The 19,259-nt window shown below is 39.5% G+C and overlaps 2 protein-coding genes across 12 annotated transcripts in view; one reads left to right on the top strand and one right to left on the bottom strand.

Moving 5' to 3' along the window:
* Nucleotides 1-552: 552 nt before the first annotated feature.
* On the bottom strand, nucleotides 553-16,739 carry acsbg2 (acyl-CoA synthetase bubblegum family member 2). Of its 3 annotated transcripts, none has more exons than XM_077584816.1 (14): nucleotides 16,595-16,739; nucleotides 11,545-11,677; nucleotides 11,105-11,217; nucleotides 9,577-9,860; nucleotides 7,145-7,233; nucleotides 6,450-6,651; nucleotides 6,222-6,371; nucleotides 4,276-4,452; nucleotides 3,931-4,112; nucleotides 3,610-3,846; nucleotides 3,288-3,505; nucleotides 2,734-2,873; nucleotides 2,101-2,344; nucleotides 553-1,858 (listed from the first exon to the last, which is right to left on the bottom strand). In XM_077584816.1, the coding sequence occupies exons 2-14, from the start codon at nucleotides 11,652-11,654 to the stop codon at nucleotides 1,740-1,742; spliced, it is 2,265 nt and encodes a 754-aa protein (XP_077440942.1). In that variant the 5' UTR covers nucleotides 11,655-11,677; nucleotides 16,595-16,739; the 3' UTR covers nucleotides 553-1,739. The 3 variants fall into 3 exon arrangements, with proteins under 3 accessions (XP_077440942.1, XP_077440943.1, XP_077440941.1); XM_077584817.1 differs by lacking the exon at nucleotides 16,595-16,739 and adding an exon at nucleotides 16,237-16,497; XM_077584815.1 differs by lacking the exon at nucleotides 16,595-16,739 and adding an exon at nucleotides 13,695-13,855.
* A 61-nt stretch (nucleotides 16,740-16,800) lies between these two features.
* rfx2 (regulatory factor X, 2 (influences HLA class II expression)) overlaps nucleotides 16,801-19,259 on the top strand; it is a 28,035-nt gene continuing 25,576 nt past the window's right edge. For 2 of the 9 annotated variants that reach the window (XM_077583934.1, XM_077583939.1), the window contains exon 1: nucleotides 16,801-16,938. In XM_077583934.1, coding sequence (XP_077440060.1) covers nucleotides 16,886-16,938 — 53 coding nt within the window. In that variant the 5' untranslated portion in view covers nucleotides 16,801-16,885. Of the gene's footprint in view, nucleotides 16,939-18,185; nucleotides 18,868-19,259 lie in introns of those variants that run through there. The other 7 variants (XM_077583937.1, XM_077583936.1, XM_077583940.1 and 4 more) reach the window with 5 other exon arrangements.

Genomic DNA, 19,259 nt, shown 5'->3' with positions numbered 1-19,259 from the left:
CAATTCCGAACATCCGGGCATTTATTTTATTTCCTCAATTCAACGCAATGCAAATATACGGTGTAAACAAACGGCGTATTGTATTACCTTTGCCTGTGACTAGCATACAAACCCGACAGATTATTATATTAATAAAATTACATTTCATCCCATGTTGAAATCAAAATAAACCTCACAAATTAAATGACGATTCCCCATTTTTTCCTCACATATTGCACATTTTTACCAATTTCACTTTACTCCATATATTTCCACATCATTCAAGGCATGTCTTTTAACCACTACCATTCAAGATCGTTCTATATCGTTACAAGTCATTCACTACTAGATATCATTCCATGTCTTTCAACATTCCCATTCAATGATTCTACGTTTCTATTTTTTTCATTCAATATTCTGTTACGCAAGAAATTGCTTCATTTAGTTATAAAAAAATATATACAATTATTTATATTCATTTATAATTTATAACTGTAAAAACACATGGAATAAAAACAGAAAAAAAATCAGCCGCTGAGATTCTCTCTAAATCCGTAAATAAGAAACACAAGATACGAGGATATACAACATTTATTTCCTTTCAGGTAATTGACATTTTGACCTTCATTCTGCCTGCTTTGTGCCTTTGCTCAAGTGACTCACCAAGCAGGTAACTGCCAACAAGAGCATCTATAGTACTTCAGTTTGATGCTTCAAATTACAATTGAACACACACCATCCTCCAATAAATTGAGTGGAATGAGTAACAAATTCTGGAGGCACATAAGTAACTTTACAGGATGAAACCTCCCCCACCCCCAATCACCTCATGAAAACAAGATATAAATTACACCACATAAACCCTTAACTTCAGGTATTTTACACGACCCAGAGCATCAAAGCCACCATGTTGCAACAATCACAAGTGTGCTACAAAGTCCTACAATGTTCTCTTCATTCAAGACTTCATTTACATTAGAGCTCTTTGGATTTAATCAACTTCTCTTTTCAAGTAGGAACTGTACCCTGGGAACATAAATGCTTGCAGCCACGTTGTCATAACATCTGATAGAAGTTGCATTAAGTGTGATGACGGTTTGGATCGAGAACTTAAAAAGGCATCTGATACGTATAACAGTTGACTGTAATCCAACGTTGTCATCTTGCATTTGCACTTTCAAGTTAAACAAAAACATGGATGTTTAAAGCAAAAGCATATTTACAATACAGAAAGTGGACACATGTTAAAGAGGCTAGAACCAGTCACATCAGCCAAAAAGCTTCACATCAGCCAAAAAGCTTCATCTATACGGCTAGGATGACATGTTTTTAACAAATACTGCAATTTGAATACAAGGTAATGTGATACCTCTTTTTTCAAGTGATCCATGAAAGGAAGGATTTGCTTTAAATTGCTCCTTGTGATAGATACTATTGGCCCATGCAAACAGAAACATTTCCAAACATTCTCTAAACAGCTTTTGGGGAATCCTTTTGTTTTCTTCTCAAGTATTACAGTGCAATGATCATCACAAACAAGCTTTTCTTCGCTGCTACTTCACATCTGGATGTAACACAAATAAATAGTTGGAAAAAAAAAATATAAAGCTAATGTCATTTACAATGGCTTCCTCTTTTCCATAAATGTAAACCAAAACAAGTAAGGCAATCAAAAATTGTTACTAGAGAACAATGTTTAACAAGCAGATGGAGAAAATGGCAGAAATGAGCAAGTCTGCGGAGTGAGCAACTCGTTTTCTCTATTTGGGAGACAGCGGGTTGTCGGGGGTTGTCGGAGATGACACTTCTTTGTAAAAGTTGTCAATCTGATCTTTGTACATTTTGGACACCACTGGCCGCTTCAGCTTCATGGTGGGACCTGCGCAAAAGAAACTTGTCATTATCAGTTTGTATGACAAAAATGACATTTGAAATTGAACAACCCCAAAATGTTAATATTATTCAGGTTCTATGTTTGTCATGCATGACATTCCAAATCCGCCCCAAAAATAGGCCTAGTATAGATTTTTTTTTAAATGTTTTTTTTTAGTGAATCAATGTGCCAATTAGAGTGGCCAGTTGCTTTTCCTCGATCTTCCATCAAGCGTGCCCCCTCCTTACCCAGCTCCCCGCCAACGATGGAAAAGTCCTTCTGGAGAATGTGCCATTTCTGGACGCGCTGCGCGTTGGAGGTGGCTTTCTCGTTGACGCGGTTGATGGCCTCCTGGATGGCCGCGTTGACGGCGCGATCGCGGCCGCCTGCCAGCTCCGAGACGTGGGTGGCCTTGCTGCCAAGTCTCTTGCAGATCTCCACCGCCTCTGGGGTGAGCTCGTCTAGTGGGGCGCCGTCAGCGTTCACCTCGCACTGGTGGGGAGAAAAAAAATCATGGCTTGGATGTTCATTTCTTGACATTAGTCATCTATTTTATCAGTTTATTGTCAGGATGATTTAAAAAAAATCATTATTTCTTTCTTTTTAGTAACTTCACATAATATTCTGTATTAATAAAAAAAAAAAAATCCAGTAGTATTTTTAAAGTCCTTAGCATGAAACTATCAAGCATCTTCACGTAGTCATGTAGTGATGCAATCAGCCACAAGATGGCAGTGTCAGGTTACAAAAATGAGATGGGATGCCATGTTTTGAGATACTGCTCACAATCTGGTGATGTTTTGGTAAGTGTTATTATCTGCATGAGCATAATATCCAACCATGTTGCTGTAATGCTTACACAAGTCAGTGTTTTGTCAGACCTTAATGGTGAGCAGCATGGACAAAAACTTCCTCTTGTCTCCTATCAGCATGGCATTGCTAATCAGCGGCAAGGCTTCCTTGATTGCATCCTCGGTCGGCACGGGAGGGATGTTCTCGCCTCCTGCTGTGATGATTAGCTCTGAAATAACAAAAGGGACACTGTTGAGTAGGGCTGGACGAATAACCGAAATTTGATTGCAATTTCAATTTTGGCTTCTCTCGATCATTAAAATGTAATGATCAAAGAAAAAACGATTATTGTGCAGAAGGCTGCAGTTCCCTATGTTGTGAAAGGACCCTGAATGCACCATGTAGCTTGTAGCTAGCCCGGAGCGAATCAGTGTGATTCTGCCGTCCCTAAGCGTCATTTAAGATGTTAAATGACAATCCAGTTGGAGTTAGGTGATAAGGAGAATTACATACAGCATATATTTAAATACATATTAAAATATTATTTTTCCCATACTCGTCCAGCCCTGCTGTTGAGAGAACTTTTCTAGGTACACATTAGCCTAAGTACACTACAGTCCAAACTCTCATTAACTAGGCGCACCTTTAATTCGCCCGGTGATGAAGAGGAATCCCTTGCGATCGTGCTTGCCCAGGTCGCCGGAATGCAGCCAGCCCTCCGAATCCATAGTTTCCTCCGTCTTGTCGGCCATGTTGAAGTAACCCATGAAGACGTGGCGACCCCAGAAGCAGATTTCGCCATTCCCGTCCTTGTCTGGGTTGTGCAACTTTGTCTTGCACCCAGGGAGCTCTATGCCACAGCTGTAAGAGGGGGGGAAGTGGAATGAACAAACAAAAAAACATTTGGGACACTTAATTCACTAATCATGCAAGTGTAAACTCAGAGATCGACAAACAGCAAATACCTGGTGATCCGAAAGGCATTCGGGAGGGAGATGGTGTGCGGTCCGGTGCTCTCGCTCATGCCGTACAGCTCGTACAGTGGAATGTCCAGGCTGAGGAAGAACTCCAGCGTGTCCCTGGTAATTGGGGCAGCACCAGTGTAGCACTTTTGGCAGCGGTCTAAGCCCAGAGCCTTGCGCACCTTCTTGAATACAAGCTTCTTGGCTATTTGGTAGCTCAACGGCGTGTGCTCTGCCGTGCTGTTTCATCAAAAGACAACACATTATCAACCAGCTGTTTCAATCTCCAAAGTCCGGAGCGAGACTTAAAACGCGTGTACATACCGATTCATCTTGCTCAGATTGGTCTGCAGACCCACGTCTTTAGCCCAGGCGGCAACTTTGCGGCGAACGGTGGACGACTTTGCTCCGGTGGCCTTCATCTTCTCTTGCATCTTCTCCCAGACACGAGGCACCCCCATGAAGGCAGTGGGCCGCACCTCCTTCAAGGTGTTCACCAGAGAGCCCTGATAACAGAACAAAATGTGTCCAATGGCGGGGAACAAAATGTGCTACCCTCTACTGGCCATTTTGGACAACAACGTCAAACTGTTCTCTACCCCTTTTGGAACTGCATGATCTAAATCCAAGACAAGCATGCCAGTCGGTAAGTTCACAAACACGACTCACCTTTAGTGCATCTGGCTCAGCAAAGTGCGTAACCCCGCCCACCCTCATGGTGACCCAGATGTCCACCATCTGGGCGGCGATGTGGCTGAGGGGAAGGTAGCTGACCACCACCTCCTGGAACTCGGTGGCGTCTGTTAGGCACACGTGGCGGCCGGTGGCCAGCGCCGTCCATGTCAGCTGAGGGTGAAGGAGACAAGCATACAAGTTGTATATGATGATCCATCAAGCTAAATAATAACAATATGTTGTATGTGCATGGTATTTTGATTGATGCTGCCTTTGTGGAATATGAGTTAAAGGGGAAGTCAAACAAAAAAAATATTGATAATAATATGTCCTATGCAGCCCCACTAGTCTAAGTCCAGCAGTTTTTATCAATATCAAAAGGTGGCCATTTTGGCACTTGCTGTTGAGTGAAAATGACATCACAGTTGCTCAGGTGTCAGGTAACAGTTAATCACAGTTCAGCTTCAGAAAACAAGTGAGCTGTGATTGGCCGTTGCCTGAGCCTTGAGTCACTGTGATGTCATATTCAGTCGACAGCAAGTGCCAAAATGGCCGCCCCCTGAAATGGATAAGGCTGGATTTTGCTCCATAACTCATATTCCACAAATGTAATATTAATCAGCATGTCATGTTTAGACTTGTGAGGTCACATATAACATATTATTGTCAAGAAATGTTTAAGGCTGACTTCCCTCTCTCTAGAAAAATCCACCCCGATTTTAGCCATCCCGGGCGGTCATTTTGCAACTTGCTTAGGGCTCAGATAACAACCAATCACAGCTCAACTTCAGAAAACCGGTCACATTGCAGTTTACTTTAGTATCTTAGTCTTGGGATCCAATAAATACTGTTATTGCAATACTATCCATCCATCCATCTTGTGTACCAAGTATCCTCACTATGGAGCTGTATTTCATTCCAAATATGTAAACATACTGTAAGTTAGAGATGGGACGTTTGAGACTCTGAGACTCCGGAGCATGTGTAAGCCGAGTGAGACAGACTGCTCGAAACATTGTATCAAAAGCCCCGTTCAAACCTCCGTGATCACGTGCTGATGACGTATGCGGCTTTATGCGCGCTAATGAGATACCGGAAATTACGTAACTGATTCAAACCTTTTGGCGCGGTGTCAGCTGTCAAAAAGAGACACCAAACGAACACAATAGAGCAAATATTGTTCTTGAATAAGAACTTGTAAAACAAAAACAAAAAAAAAGTTGGGCACAAGCACAATTCCTTCATGTAGATATTTGCTTCACTTTATGTTCACCTGGAAAAGTTAGTTATTCGGTATGTTTCCAACAAAAGTACTCCCACAATGATGTTTAAAGTTTCCAATTATGCATTATTTTTAAATCGTGTGTAGAAGATACAGGCTTGACCCGAGTATTTTTCCACCGAGTTGCTATAAGCGCTTCTCCAAGACCCTCAGTCACATCTCACAAAGACTGATGTTGAAATACTTGTCATCTGGCTTCACAGCGCACAATTAGTAACAGGACAACACATTGAACCATAGTACTGGTACAGTGTCAAAATATTGCAACACTTCCATGTGTACCTGATGATCATTAGACAGACACAAATGTACGACTGAATGTACTGGTTTTATGTTGGAATATAAATCAATCAGGCGAATCACTTTGAAGATTATAGCTGCTATGACTCCAGCTGACCACCAGATGTCACCATTATGATCTATCTTATGCGGCTTTGAAACTTCGACTCTTTTTCCAAATCAATCAGCCGAAAGCCTCAAAAGCTTCACAAGGCTTCATTGTCCCATCTCTACTGTAAGTATAAGTTGAAGTTACAAAAAAAAAAACACCCAAAGAACCAAGGTAGGATATCACTGGATCAATTTCTTGTACAAATGATCTCCTAACTTTAAAAAATAAAAAATGTCAGCATCGGGCACATGTGACTCAGTCGCTTACGTTGTCATGGCTGAGCATGACTCCTTTGGGTTGGCCGGTGGTTCCTGAGGTGTAGATGAGCGTGCAGCACTGATTAGGCTTCTGGCAAGCGATGACCTCATCAAGCGTAGCATCGGGAACGTCACATCCCAGTTTCAAGAACGTAGCCCACTGCATGAAAAAGTCAACGCTCAATGTACTGCTGCTTGTACACACGCAACACACATCATTCATCTTTAGTTGACTTACATCGTACACATTCGGTCGCTCCTCTTTCAGTGAGCCCTTGTACTGGACGATGGCTTTCAAGTGCGGCAGATTGTCTTGCACCTGAAGGATCTTCTGCAGCTGCTTGTGGTTCTCCACCACTATGACATTGGCCCTGCAGTTCTCTGCCACATACTGGCAGGCCTCTGGTGAGTTGGTTGTGTAGATGCCCACAGCAAAGCCACTGCAACACACAAGGGACAAACATTTACCTGTTGGGTCATCTAGGAGAGGAACCAGAAAACCCACAAGGGACTGTAAGGTACAGTCAAATTCTGAATAAAGCCTTCTGTGTGTTATGTGATCATTCAACAGTAGCCACTAGTTAATATGGTGTTTAGATCAGATCAGCTCTCACAAAGATGGCCTTTACCAATCAATGAGTCATGATCTTTTTTGGTTTCTAGATGACGTTGTGGAACTCCTCGTGTTTCACCATCAAACTACTGGAGAAAGTGCGGCTCAAATCTTAAGCTTCTCTTCCTCAATGTTTGTAATCGTATAAACACAGGAGCTTTTGATTAGTTATTAACTGCCTTTAAGACAAAGAGGGCTATTGATCACAGTCGACAGCGAGTTCTTACATATCAAGTCAGATATTGATTAGTGAGTGAGATGAACTCAACTTTATTTATAAAGCACGTACAGTACTGTACAGTAAAAATAAAAAAACTCACCCTGCCAAAATGGCTCCAATGTCAGAGATGAACCACTCAACAGAGTTGAAACCCAGGATGCCTACGCCATGGTAACGCTGCAACCCAAGCTGTAGACAGACACACACATTGAGTGGATAATGTTAATCTAGACTGACATAATGGGACCTACTCGTAGATGTGCGAAGGTAGAAATGTGCGCCGTTATGGGAGGGAACACAAATTGTCAGGTGTGCCAGAAGCATGTGATAGGAAACGCCCTAGGTCAGAGGTGGGCATCGAGGGCCGGAGTCCTGCAGGTTTTGCATGTTGCCCTTCTCCAACACAGCTGATATATGATCAGCTCATCAGCAAGGTCTGCATAAGCCTGATAACGATCCTGTTGATTGGAATCAGCTTGTGTTGGAAGTGAGAAACCTCCAAAACCTGCAGGACTCCGGCCCTCGAGGACCGAGATTACCCACCTCTGCCCTAGGTCCACTGGAACGCTCAAAAAGGCGCAGCATAGTCTGACACATTTAGAGATAGACTGATTATCAGCAGCCTTTTTATGAATCTGAAGGCCGATAAAGCTGGCATCTCACTAAGTGGTGAATGCCTGCGAATGTAGTTGGGTTTTCATCAGGATTTGTAAGATAGACAGTTTTCACTTGTTGCAAAGAAATTTTGAACATGTTCAGACAATTTTTCACTGTCTGTGAAGATTTTTTGAAACCTTTTTACGAACCCTGAGGAAAACCCAAAATTAGCTACATGCATTTGTCGCTCAGTGAGACACAGGGAACTTTTCATTTATGTATTTTTTTAAATTTCCACCTTACTTTATAAAAGTGTGACACTGGGAACTCCCTACACTTTTTATCTATCCATCCATTTTCTTGACCGCTTTTCCTCACTAGGGTCGCGGGGGTGCTGGAACCTATCCTAGGCGGGGTACACCCTGAACTGGTTGCCAGCCAATCGCAGGGCACACAGAGACGAACAACCATACTCACAATCACACCTATGGACAATTTGGAGTGTTCAATTAACCTGCCATGCATGTCTTTGGAATGTGGGAGGAAACCGGAGTACCCGGAGAAAACCCACGCAAGCATGGGGAGAACATGCAAACTCCACCCAGGAAGGCCGAAGCCCGGACTCGATCTCACGTCTTCTGCACTGGGAGGCGGATGTGCGAACCAGTCAGCCACCGTGCCGCCCCCTACACTTTTTATTTAAAATAAAAAATGTAATTAAAATGTAATTAAAATTAATTATGTAAAATTAAGAAATTATGTTGAATTTTTGGAAAAAATTCTCTGCAGTAGAAAACTTTAGAGTAGCCTTTTATTTGCTTAGTTTTTAATTTAATTTAACACATGGTGATGACCCGGGGAAACTCCCTGCAATTTTGATCATTTTCAAATAAAGTTGTCTATTCTTTATATATTTAAAAATTAAAAGTAAAACCTTCAAAGTGCTGAAAATGTGAAAAGCTGTTTTACCAAACATGCTTAATGGCATTTCAACAGAGTAATTTTTTCAAATTTTAACACAAATATTTTCTCTTTTACTGCACATGAATATCTTGAAATATCAGTAATCGGTTTCATTGACTACTAATATTTGGCATCAGCACTGAAAAAAACATATCGGTCTATCACTAGCCAAATTCCCAAATAGGTCAACTAGACTTGCTTGGGCAGCAGTAATTCTCATCCAGTATCTAGTATTTTCTAGTATTCTAGACTCATTGTTTTGTCTCATTATGTTTTTACCTGTCAACATAAATAATTCAATGAAACTTGGCAGCAAGTTTGAACTGATGAGTAACAACAAGCAGATGAAATACAATATCAGTGGCTGCTTTGGACAAACACGGCTTTACGTTTCAAATGTGTGAAGTGTGCAACTTGCCCCCGAAGAACCCAATGTGCTACATGCCACATGACTTAAGCGCACATGGACCTAGAAGCCTAAAGATATTTCTGTACAAGCAAGTGTGTGACGCTGTGTACATTATAATAATCAGGAACACACTGTGACTTGCATTAACTGCAAAGTGTGGCTTGCAATCCAGTCAGATGGCTTGATGCGGCATTGCTGTCTTTCCCACATCGACTTGACTTTTCAAGTCCGCTGGCACATGACATTATGGAAATTGTTTCAAACAAGACTGAATAGTTGTGTGGTGTGTTGCGAGACTAATGAGCGAGAAATACCACACTGAATTGAGCAAAGAATTATTTGTAAGAAACAAATCAGAGACTAAAATATTCACCGAAAGATCAGATATGTTTGACGATTTTCCACAGCAAAACCAAGAAAACCCCACATTTCATGGGATGAAATCCAAAGTCTAATGTGGAAAACCCCATGAACAGTTTTTTTGATGCATCATCAAATGAGTTTTTTGTGACACCCGGCGGCTCAATGATTGAGCAATATGTCGGCGTCTCTAATTGTCTTACCTTAAGGAAGCTCTTGGCTGCTGCACGACAGGTCTCATAATATTCCTTGTAGTTCAAGCTCTTCTTCTGCTCGCCTTCTTTCCAGCTCACAGCAGGATACTTGCCAAAATTCCTCACAGATGACGCAAAGAGCTGATCGACCGTCAGCGGGGTCTCTGCGGCCAGGCCGGAGTCCTCCATGCGGATCTTCACTTCGCCATCGGGTTGACTTGTCCACAGGTTGGACTTTGGTACTACAGCTGCTGCTGTTGGCACTGACAGAGTCTCTGGGCGCTGAGCATTTACTGGAGGACATGGAGACATATCATATATAAGTCTAGAGAACTATCAAAAACTAAATGTGACCAGCTCTGACAAAAGGGTCCTCATGTGTAAAAAAATAAAATTAAAATAAAAAAATAAAATAAATTGAGATATTCATATATTCGAATTATCTCAAATGCACAGGTCACAAAGAAAATGAAATGGTTGCTATGTCCATTTATATCAATCATTTGTTAAGTGACGTTAGCGGCAAGGAACTTGGGTTATTTTGAACAAGAGTATGGAAACTTAGGAAAAAATATTTTATTGTACATTTAGAGCAGATATAAATTTTGCGATTAATTGTGAGTTAACTATTGAAGTCGTGCTTAAAATTATCATCACCCACGATTAATCACAAACTTTATATCTGTTCTAAATGTTTTTTTTAGGTTTTCATACTCTTATTAACAAAAGTGGAAAAAGTGGAAAACTAATAGAAATAGTTCAAATGAATTGTTGACGTCTATAGCCGTCAATGGCAGTTAATGAGTTAAAAGTGACCACTACAAAATAAGACAAAATTGCCTGGCAACATCTCCCTAACACACTAATATAGCATTGTCATAATTAACTTGTATTAATCTGATATTACTAATGTCTCATTCTAGATACATCAAGGCTGTTTTGCTCTGATAATGAAAAAAGGTCAGTGAGAAAATTAATCTCTCCTTTAGATAATCAATTTGAAAATGAACAACTCAATTCCATTTTGTGTTTCTTAATAAACCGGAGTAAATTTGCAACCAGATATACAGGACTCACTGTAGTGCCTGTGCACATTGAAAGTTAACTGATAGCAAATTTATGGCTTAAGACAGCTGCTCATTGGCGGATGCAAAGCGGGAACAAGCAAATGAATCTTTAACCATGCTACGCTCAACAAATTCATTGACTTACCACCCTAGTAAATTTTACCTTTCATTATTTGTATTCCTACACTAAATATTGTGATATCTCATAACATTTTTGTACAAAGCCAGGAAAGGGTGTCCAAATGAATGATTGAGGACAGAAAGCAGATGTCATTTTCTCAGGAAAAGACATCAATTGCCTGCTGAGTTCACCAGAGTGCCTTCAACATAAAGCTGTCAGCAAGTTTTGAGTAGATACTCTCCACTGTGATCATGAACCAGTCGTAACATTCATGCAAACATTCAAATGGTGGGGAAAAGCAAATGTAAATAGTGTTCTGCTTATCAGCACTGTGTTTGTTCTGTGTCACCTGTTTGTGTGTTCGAGGTATGATCATTGGAGACCTCCAGGTTGCTGGTGACTGCATTAGGGTCGGCTGTCTCCTCTTCCCTTTCCACTGTGGGTTCTTCCTCTGAGGACTCACTGAGTCAAAGGAACGGGAAAAACATGTTACCAATAGGAGGCTGATGTCCCAAGATGATGAGCTGCCACATTCTTGAGGAAAACCAGAGGCAGAAACCTAATCCTTTGCACAGAAACAGACGAGCTGGACTTATGAGCAAAAACACTTCATTGACTTGACTGCCTCTATACATTTAACTTATAGTACACTAGTACAGTTTAAATAAATTTGATACATTTTCAAATGACTAAGATAAAAATATTCAACATAGCGTGTCGTTTTTTGCTTGAAGTGTCCTCCGCGTTTGGATAAAAAAGTGTCATTAAAGCATGTGTGTGTGTACACACTTGGCCACATCCAAAGCATGATGAAGGGGTGCTGAGTTGTTGCCCGAGTTGCAGGAAGACTCGGTGAAGGCAACAGATTGATGCTGCTGAAGCACGTCAGCCTCAGACATGGTAGAGGGCTCACACACGGTCACTGCAAGACAAGAAGGCACAGAAGGAAAACAACATGTCAATCTCATGAAACAAAGCTCATCCTAATGTTGGTTGAGTCAAGTGCAAATCACTGATACCATCTCTGCCTTGACCCAAGTATAGCTAGACATCCTGTCTGATACTCAATTGTTATTTTCAAGTAATACAGTCCCCAAAACATTTTAAGACATGGTGTTGAAACCTTGCTCCCGTACTCTAATTGCATAAGACATGTTGTCGTGACTCGTGACTGTAGTAAACACAAGACTTCCACCTGGGTGTTTTCTAGCCAAGGTTATTCTGACATCAGTGGCACAGATTTCAGTGTCAAACCTTACATAATGGCCCACTGGTTTTGGATAAGGCAGTGGTGGGTAACACATCTGCGTCATATGACCTTTTTATGCAGACTTTGCATGTTCTTCCCGTGTTTCTCAAACTTCTGCCATTACAAAAAAATGCATGAGAGGAGAGAAGATTCTAAATTCTCATTGGTGTAAATGATTGAATCAGAATCATCCTTATTGGCCAAGTATGTATCAGAAAAATACCTGAAAATTCAATGCAATATTATTTTTTTCTTTTCTTTTGGCATACAATGGCAACTTTTTGATTTGACTTCTGGTATAAATTATAGAAACGCAAGCAAAACACAACACTGACCTATTGCCCAGTTATAACTGACCTGTCAGGACAACTGGACTAGCTGACATGACTGCGAGAGGTCAGAGAGCAGAAGCAAAATATTTTTCCACCACATGGCAATTCTACATCAGTCATGTGACAGACAAGCAGTCAGCTGACCTTGTGCCCACTCTTGATGTGGTATGAGTCAAGAGTTGTGATACTGTTCACATGCTACGTAAAGCAGATGTGAAACGTGTCTTGTCCGTGGGTTGTATGAGTGTCATGAGTCTCATCTTGATGGATGTTTGTCATTCCAAATGATAAACTTTCGAGCTCCCGTCAGTCACCGGGGATCTGAATCAAAAAGGCCTTCAACCCCGCTCTTTTGAAAATAACTTAATTATCATGACTGAAGCTACCTCCTGTCATGCAGGTTTACTAGGAACACCTATTGGATGAAATATGGGCCTCTTCTCCATTTCAATTTCTGTAAAACCACAAATTCTCAAACTGACTGATTCCAACTGCATTCGAACATTTGAAAGCGGATTATAAAAGTAGAGCAGTCGTGCTTTGACACAGCTGTTCTATTCCTGCAACAGTTGGAGTGGCATACTGAACCACACTAAAATCTTTTAGAGCTGTTTCCCTCAAATCCAACACTGATTAATATAGTCAAATTCAGTTGGGTTATCAAATATTCAAGATTTCAAGCTTTCCCTTAAGATGTTTCTCTATCCAAATTTGTGACCTTTACGTCCTTTAAATTAACATTGAGCAAAAACAGGATTATATTTATCACCTTCAGAATGACGTACACCATTCGCCAGCTGCTCCCTCTCTACAAGCACCCATATCAGCAGTTTATGACCCTCAGCATCCTTCCTTAATGCATGACCACATTACTGCATCATTGTATGTGTTGTGTGTGTCTATTCTACAGAAAAGCTGATGGAAACAAAAATATACCATCTCCTTGATGTCCTCGTGGAGGAAAACAGTAATTTACATTGACAACAAGCGCCTGGCACGGGTGGGTTACACCCTTGCTGCGCTAGACCAGATCTCCACATGTCAATAACAGAATGATTGCAGTATCCACAATCCACATCATGTTCAGATGGAGTAAATACTTAATATTCAGCAACAAAGCTGCACCATTTGCATCAGGAAAAATAAAAAGATGATCACATGTACTAATGAAAATGAAAATCAAGGAAATACTAGGGGGGGTGGGGGGGTCATTCACCACAGCCTCCAAGGATACATTTCTGTTCATAGGGGGGAAAAGCATGCCAAGTGAAAGCTGGTACATAAGGTAAAAGGAAAAATCCAAAACATTTACATGGAATGTAAATGATGACACTGAATGACTGAACCGAAATACTCACGTTGCATTGCTGCAAACGGGTTATTGTCCTGGTTGAAATTTTGGTGTACAATGAAGTTCCTTCAAGTGTAAAATATTAATCTCCTAGTGCGTCTAGGACTACAACACAAGCAGCCGATCATTCATTTTCAAAAAGCAGCCGGCTTGGATGGTCCCTCCCCTAGAAAAACCCCACCCTGCCAGGTCTGCCGGCTTCCTTCTGCACACTCCCACACCTCCCCCATCCCAAAGCGATCTGATAGGATGAAATTGCTCACGCCACAAGACTCATCCACCATATAAGGTAATGGTAGCCAAATGAATAAAGGGGGGAGTTGTAGCAAAGCGTCACAAGACCCGCCCCAATGCACACTCTCGCTACTCCAACGAATGTTACTATGAAACCATCCCCTGCAGACACGCGCACACGCACGCAGTCTGACAACAAGCTAGTCATGGTGGCTAAGGTTACTCCAGGCCAAACTGTTTTTACACAGCACTGAGCTCTCATGTTGTACAACCCAAAATTTAAAAAAAAATAAAAAATTCTCTTTGCATTATATCACATACATTTATATTCAATTATTATTAAGATATTTAAATTTAATGGTTGCTAACAAAATAATATGCCTCTTGGCCAAGCTCATTTTATTTTTCTATTAAAAAATAAAATAGAATAAAAATTAAGTGCTTGTTTTGGATTAAAAAAAAATGCTTTCTTTGGCCACAATGGAATAACAAAACAAAGAAACTGCAATTTAATTTATTTTGCATTAGACACTGTATGACTTATAAGAATATAAATTAATAGTTTAGTAATTAGATTTATGAATCCACCATAGGAGCTTAAGTCCAACAAGATCAAAAAGTGTAATTATAAAATAAACGCCAGTTACCTGATAAGTTGTTCAGAAGCTATATCCAGTATTCCTCTATATGCAACGCGATGTATGTAAAAACACAAGTCACTGAGTTCTGCAAAAGTGCAATGACCTGCCACTACTTAAAAGCTTTGCCGACTGAATACCTGGTTAATGACGACAGCAATCCGCATACAAACAGGTTATTGTTGTTGTTTTGCAGTGATCAAATAATGTTGCCTTCATGTGAACCAAAGAGTTGGTGCTGTAACATGAGATGGGACTGTTCATTTTTTACTTGCTTCCTGGTCTTTTTTGCTATAAACATCATCTTTTCGTGATGACTTACGTTAAAGCAACATTCATCTCATCTGACTCCAAACGGATGTTCACTTGATGTGCACCATCACATCTTTCTAAAGCAAGCTCAGTCTCAGCTCAAGTGCACGCATGCGCGCGTGCTGAACTGCTGTTGGTTGGAGCAGCTGCTGACGTGCCATCATTGACATCATTTCTCCGTCACCAGATGCTCTGCAGGGGCCAGTTTCTAGTCATGACAATATATTATTGTCTGGTAATTTGAGATGCCTTCAATGAGACATTACACTACAAAAGGGTAATCTTTCAAATAATGTCATAGATTGTATAATATCATATAGACTGCTTCACAATCAAGCTGGTCTAAGCCCACCCACATCAAGTAAACACTCAGGGAAAATGTATTTTCTGAAGAAACATTAATTAGTTCAAATACTACTTCATTTTTAAATTACATTGGTTTCAAACATAAGTTTTGTAATGCTAATTTGAGTTTGAAATAATGTAGTGGATCCAACTAAGAATGCCTTTTAACTGTGCTATATTAATTCCTTTATATGTATTTGTCATCTGCAAACTTGGCTCTTGACCATTATTTCAAAAACCTTGCCTTTTAAGTTTAGCATATTGTCTGATTCTGTGTTTAGCAAGCATCCAGTGAAAATAATATGGAAGAGGATTAGGGCCAGTGTAGAGAGAAAAAAAAGTTTGGCAGGATTGTGACTTTATTCTCAGAATTCTTACTTTAAAGTCAGAAACTTTATTAGTGCTACTATTATTCTCACTTTAAAGTGAGAATCCTGCGAAACGTTTTTTTCTCTCTTCACTGACCTTAATTATCTTCCGTAATACAAAGTACCAACCTTTTGAATAAAGTATAACATTTATTTAGATTCAACAAAGAGGCCACACCAAAAATCTCAACCTCCTATACAGTATTGTCTTTGTATTAGGAAGACCAAAAATGGTGGTATTTTCACAGGTTTTGAAGAGGCAAAAACTAAAATGATGATATGCATCACTGGAATCGTCTTTACAAATTATCTGTCCCATAATGCTGTTCATAGGTAAATCAATTCATTATTGAAATTTTACCAACATACAATGCTAATTTTTAGCTTCTTTTTTTAAAATTTTCTTCTAAAAACGACACAGTAAGCTAATGTATGCTAGCCGTTAGCTAAAAACTAAAATGCGCCGCAGCAATAGATTTACATGTTAAATGTAAAATTTGCAAGATATATATATTCATATATATATATATATAATGTGGTTAAGGTCAGCGTAGGCGTAGCTTCACTTAGCTTTCATCGTGAAAGTTCACTGTGGACGTATGAAAATGGTAAGACGCTTCATGATTAGAAACAAAGTGTCAGTCAGACTTACCCCATCATTGTTTTTTTGTTTTGTTTTTACTTTCTGTATCAAACAGCTTTTTGTTACGTTTCATCAGAGATACTTCAGGATATCTACAATTTGGAAGCTCGCAACCTTTGGCCTCCATATTTAACATAAATACCCAACAACAGTAATATAAATGAGAGTTTCGGGAATTTGGGCATTGTTTAATTTGGGCATATGAATATCCTACTCATAGACTATACCCAGTGTCTATCAGACAGGTGCTGTTGTTGTTTTTTGTATGCCTTTTACAAACGCTGTGACTATTCACGTGTAAAAGCCATTGAATATCAAAATACAGAAACAATTCGCGGAAGGAGATAATAAAAATAATACAATTTACCTTAAAGTTGAAAGGCTGGTTGGTGTAAGTAAGACGCTTTTGTGTCGTCAGTTTGTGTCGACCAAGGATTTGACGAATACTTTTATCATAGGCGTGTCTTCTTTTTCTAGACGTTTTCCAATGTCTTTGATCTTCACGACGTCACAGACTTTGATAACATGAATCCAAACGTTCAAGTCTAAATGATTTTGAGAAACCACCCCCAATAAAAATAACGTTGAAAAAAGTAACGTTTCTTTACAGGAGGCTAAATTGCAATTTTAATAAAATCATTCATTTCGCCTTTTCGAAATGTTATCTATGAAATCAAATGGGATTGAGAGACTAACTCACACTTTACTGAGGTAAGTAATTATTGCTATAAATTAGAAGATTTAGAAAACACGTGACATAGCAGTGGATAAGCAAAGTAGGTTAATAGAGTCAAGTAATACTGTATTACTACTATCGAAGTTGAATAGTTTTGTCATCAAACTGTATGAGGTAATTAATTTTGTGGCATAGTAATATATATATATATATATATATATATATATATATATATATATATATATATATATATATATATATATATATATATATATATATATATATATATACATACATATATATATATGTTGTTGTTGTTTTTTACACAATATACACAACTGTGAGTAAATTGGTTAGGAGGTCTAATATATACGTTGCACAGTATAAACAATATGGTATTTTGTAGATTAAGTGTTTTGTGTACATCACGTGACCTAAGTGTACCCCCACCCCCTACTGCGACACGGTCTTTTCGAGTGGAGGCTGTCTTGACCGCAGTATACTCCCACTTCTCTCTCCCCCAAGCTGACTTAATTGTCTCTGCGCTAAGTTGAGCATACTTTAAATTTAAGTGCATGGAAAATTTGTGTTTTGTGTTTAAAATCTTCACATACATGTTGCCTACTTTAGGCCTACTTTATATGTACGATAAGATTCCATGCCAAAAATTTAGCATCATATTTTGGATGACTATTTTTCTACATTTGTGTTTTTGTGTGAATGAAGAATGAATATCTTGAAAAATGAAAATCACGAGTTTTAGTCACAAAAGATTTTCACTTTTAATTATAATTTCCCTCTTTCTGTTTGAAAAAAGTACAGTAGCTTTCCTGAAGTCGGACAGCAATGCTATCAAAATAACTGGATGTTTGCTGCCACTGTGTGCTCAAAATCGGAAATGCAGGAAGCAAGGTGTGGATGCACTAAAACCCCGCATAAATACAATACAAAAATATATATTTTATTAGTAAGTTTATTAGTAGTACTTTATTAGAAATAAATTAGCACGTCAGCAATATTCACACTATTAACAATATTTATATAAACAAAACAAAAAAACATGGTTAAACAAAACAAAAAAGTAGCATTCAGAATCAATTTTAAAAACGTACAAATCTAATAAAAAAGAAAGAAAAATACTCATATTCGTTGTAAGAAAAATAAATCAAATGCTTCCGATTTGAAAATCAATATGCTGTTGCAGTGTAATGTTTGGATTACACACGTTTAAACATTTAAACAATTTGTAAATGGCAAACAATATCATAAATTATCTATTGAGGGGGAGTTGTAACAAATACAGTATCAGGATAGAAGTATATTATATATCTGTATAATAATAATAATAATAATAATTTGCGTCATCTCGACTACATTTGCATTTCAGAAACTATTATTATCATTATTAATATTATTATTATTCAAGGCTAGGGATTTATCAAGTGAGTTTTAAGTCAACCACCAAGTGGAGAAGCGTTGGTTTGGATGCATAAAATGTTTATGAATCAAATCAAATCAAAACAGAATACATCTATTCATACTGGAGACATTTGTTCTTATTTTCATAGTAACAGAAAGTACTGCTGTAAACTATTGCACAATTGACGTTATTACTAGTGAGTGTGCATGATGAACTAACGAGAAGCCGTCTTCGACCACTTGGCTTGTTAAGACTGCCCCCCGGTGGTGAGGGTCAAGTTGACAGTTTAATGGTCCGTGGGTGGGATTTGCCACTTAGGCCCGCCCTCTCGCACAGAGTGGAGTGTGACGTCTACACTCCAGGGTAGCAACAGTTGCCTCGAGACCCCGTCGCGCCATAGTGACTGTAGTCGTGGAGACAGTTTCTTGCCAACGGGCGCAACACTCAGCAACAGCAGCAGCCGCAGCAGCAGCATCTGGAGGTCACCAAACGAGAGGGAAAGAGTGACACGAAAGACAAGGGCACAACTTTTCGCGAAATTAAGGTGACTATTCTTTAAAAGTGCTTTTATTTTATGTTTTATTTTTTTTAACGGCGTGATGACATTGCGGCCGTGCGTTATTTTTTCACCACAACCGAAGTTGAGACGCTGTTTCCGTTAACCTCCAGTCGTATGCCTTTCAACCCTAATGAATGTCAGCCTGCAAAATGTCAATTCCGCCTCTGCTGTTTGCGTGGCTTTGCGGCGCGTCAGTGTTGTTTCAACTTGGGCTGTTTTTAACCTCACTTTTCCACTTCCACTTGTTGCTATGTTGTGTGGAGACGCGAAGGCGCTCTCGCTCGCTCGCTTTTGTGCGCGGCAGCAAGCAGCGTCTGGCTAACGTAACCCTCCTTGCTTTTAGCTTGCTGCTAATGTGGATAGCCTCGTTTGTCGTT

This window comes from Vanacampus margaritifer, chromosome 13 (genome assembly GCF_051991255.1).
Source record: "Vanacampus margaritifer isolate UIUO_Vmar chromosome 13, RoL_Vmar_1.0, whole genome shotgun sequence".
Lineage (NCBI taxonomy): Eukaryota > Metazoa > Chordata > Actinopteri > Syngnathiformes > Syngnathidae > Vanacampus > Vanacampus margaritifer.
This window is presented reverse-complemented; position numbering and strand designations above follow the sequence as displayed.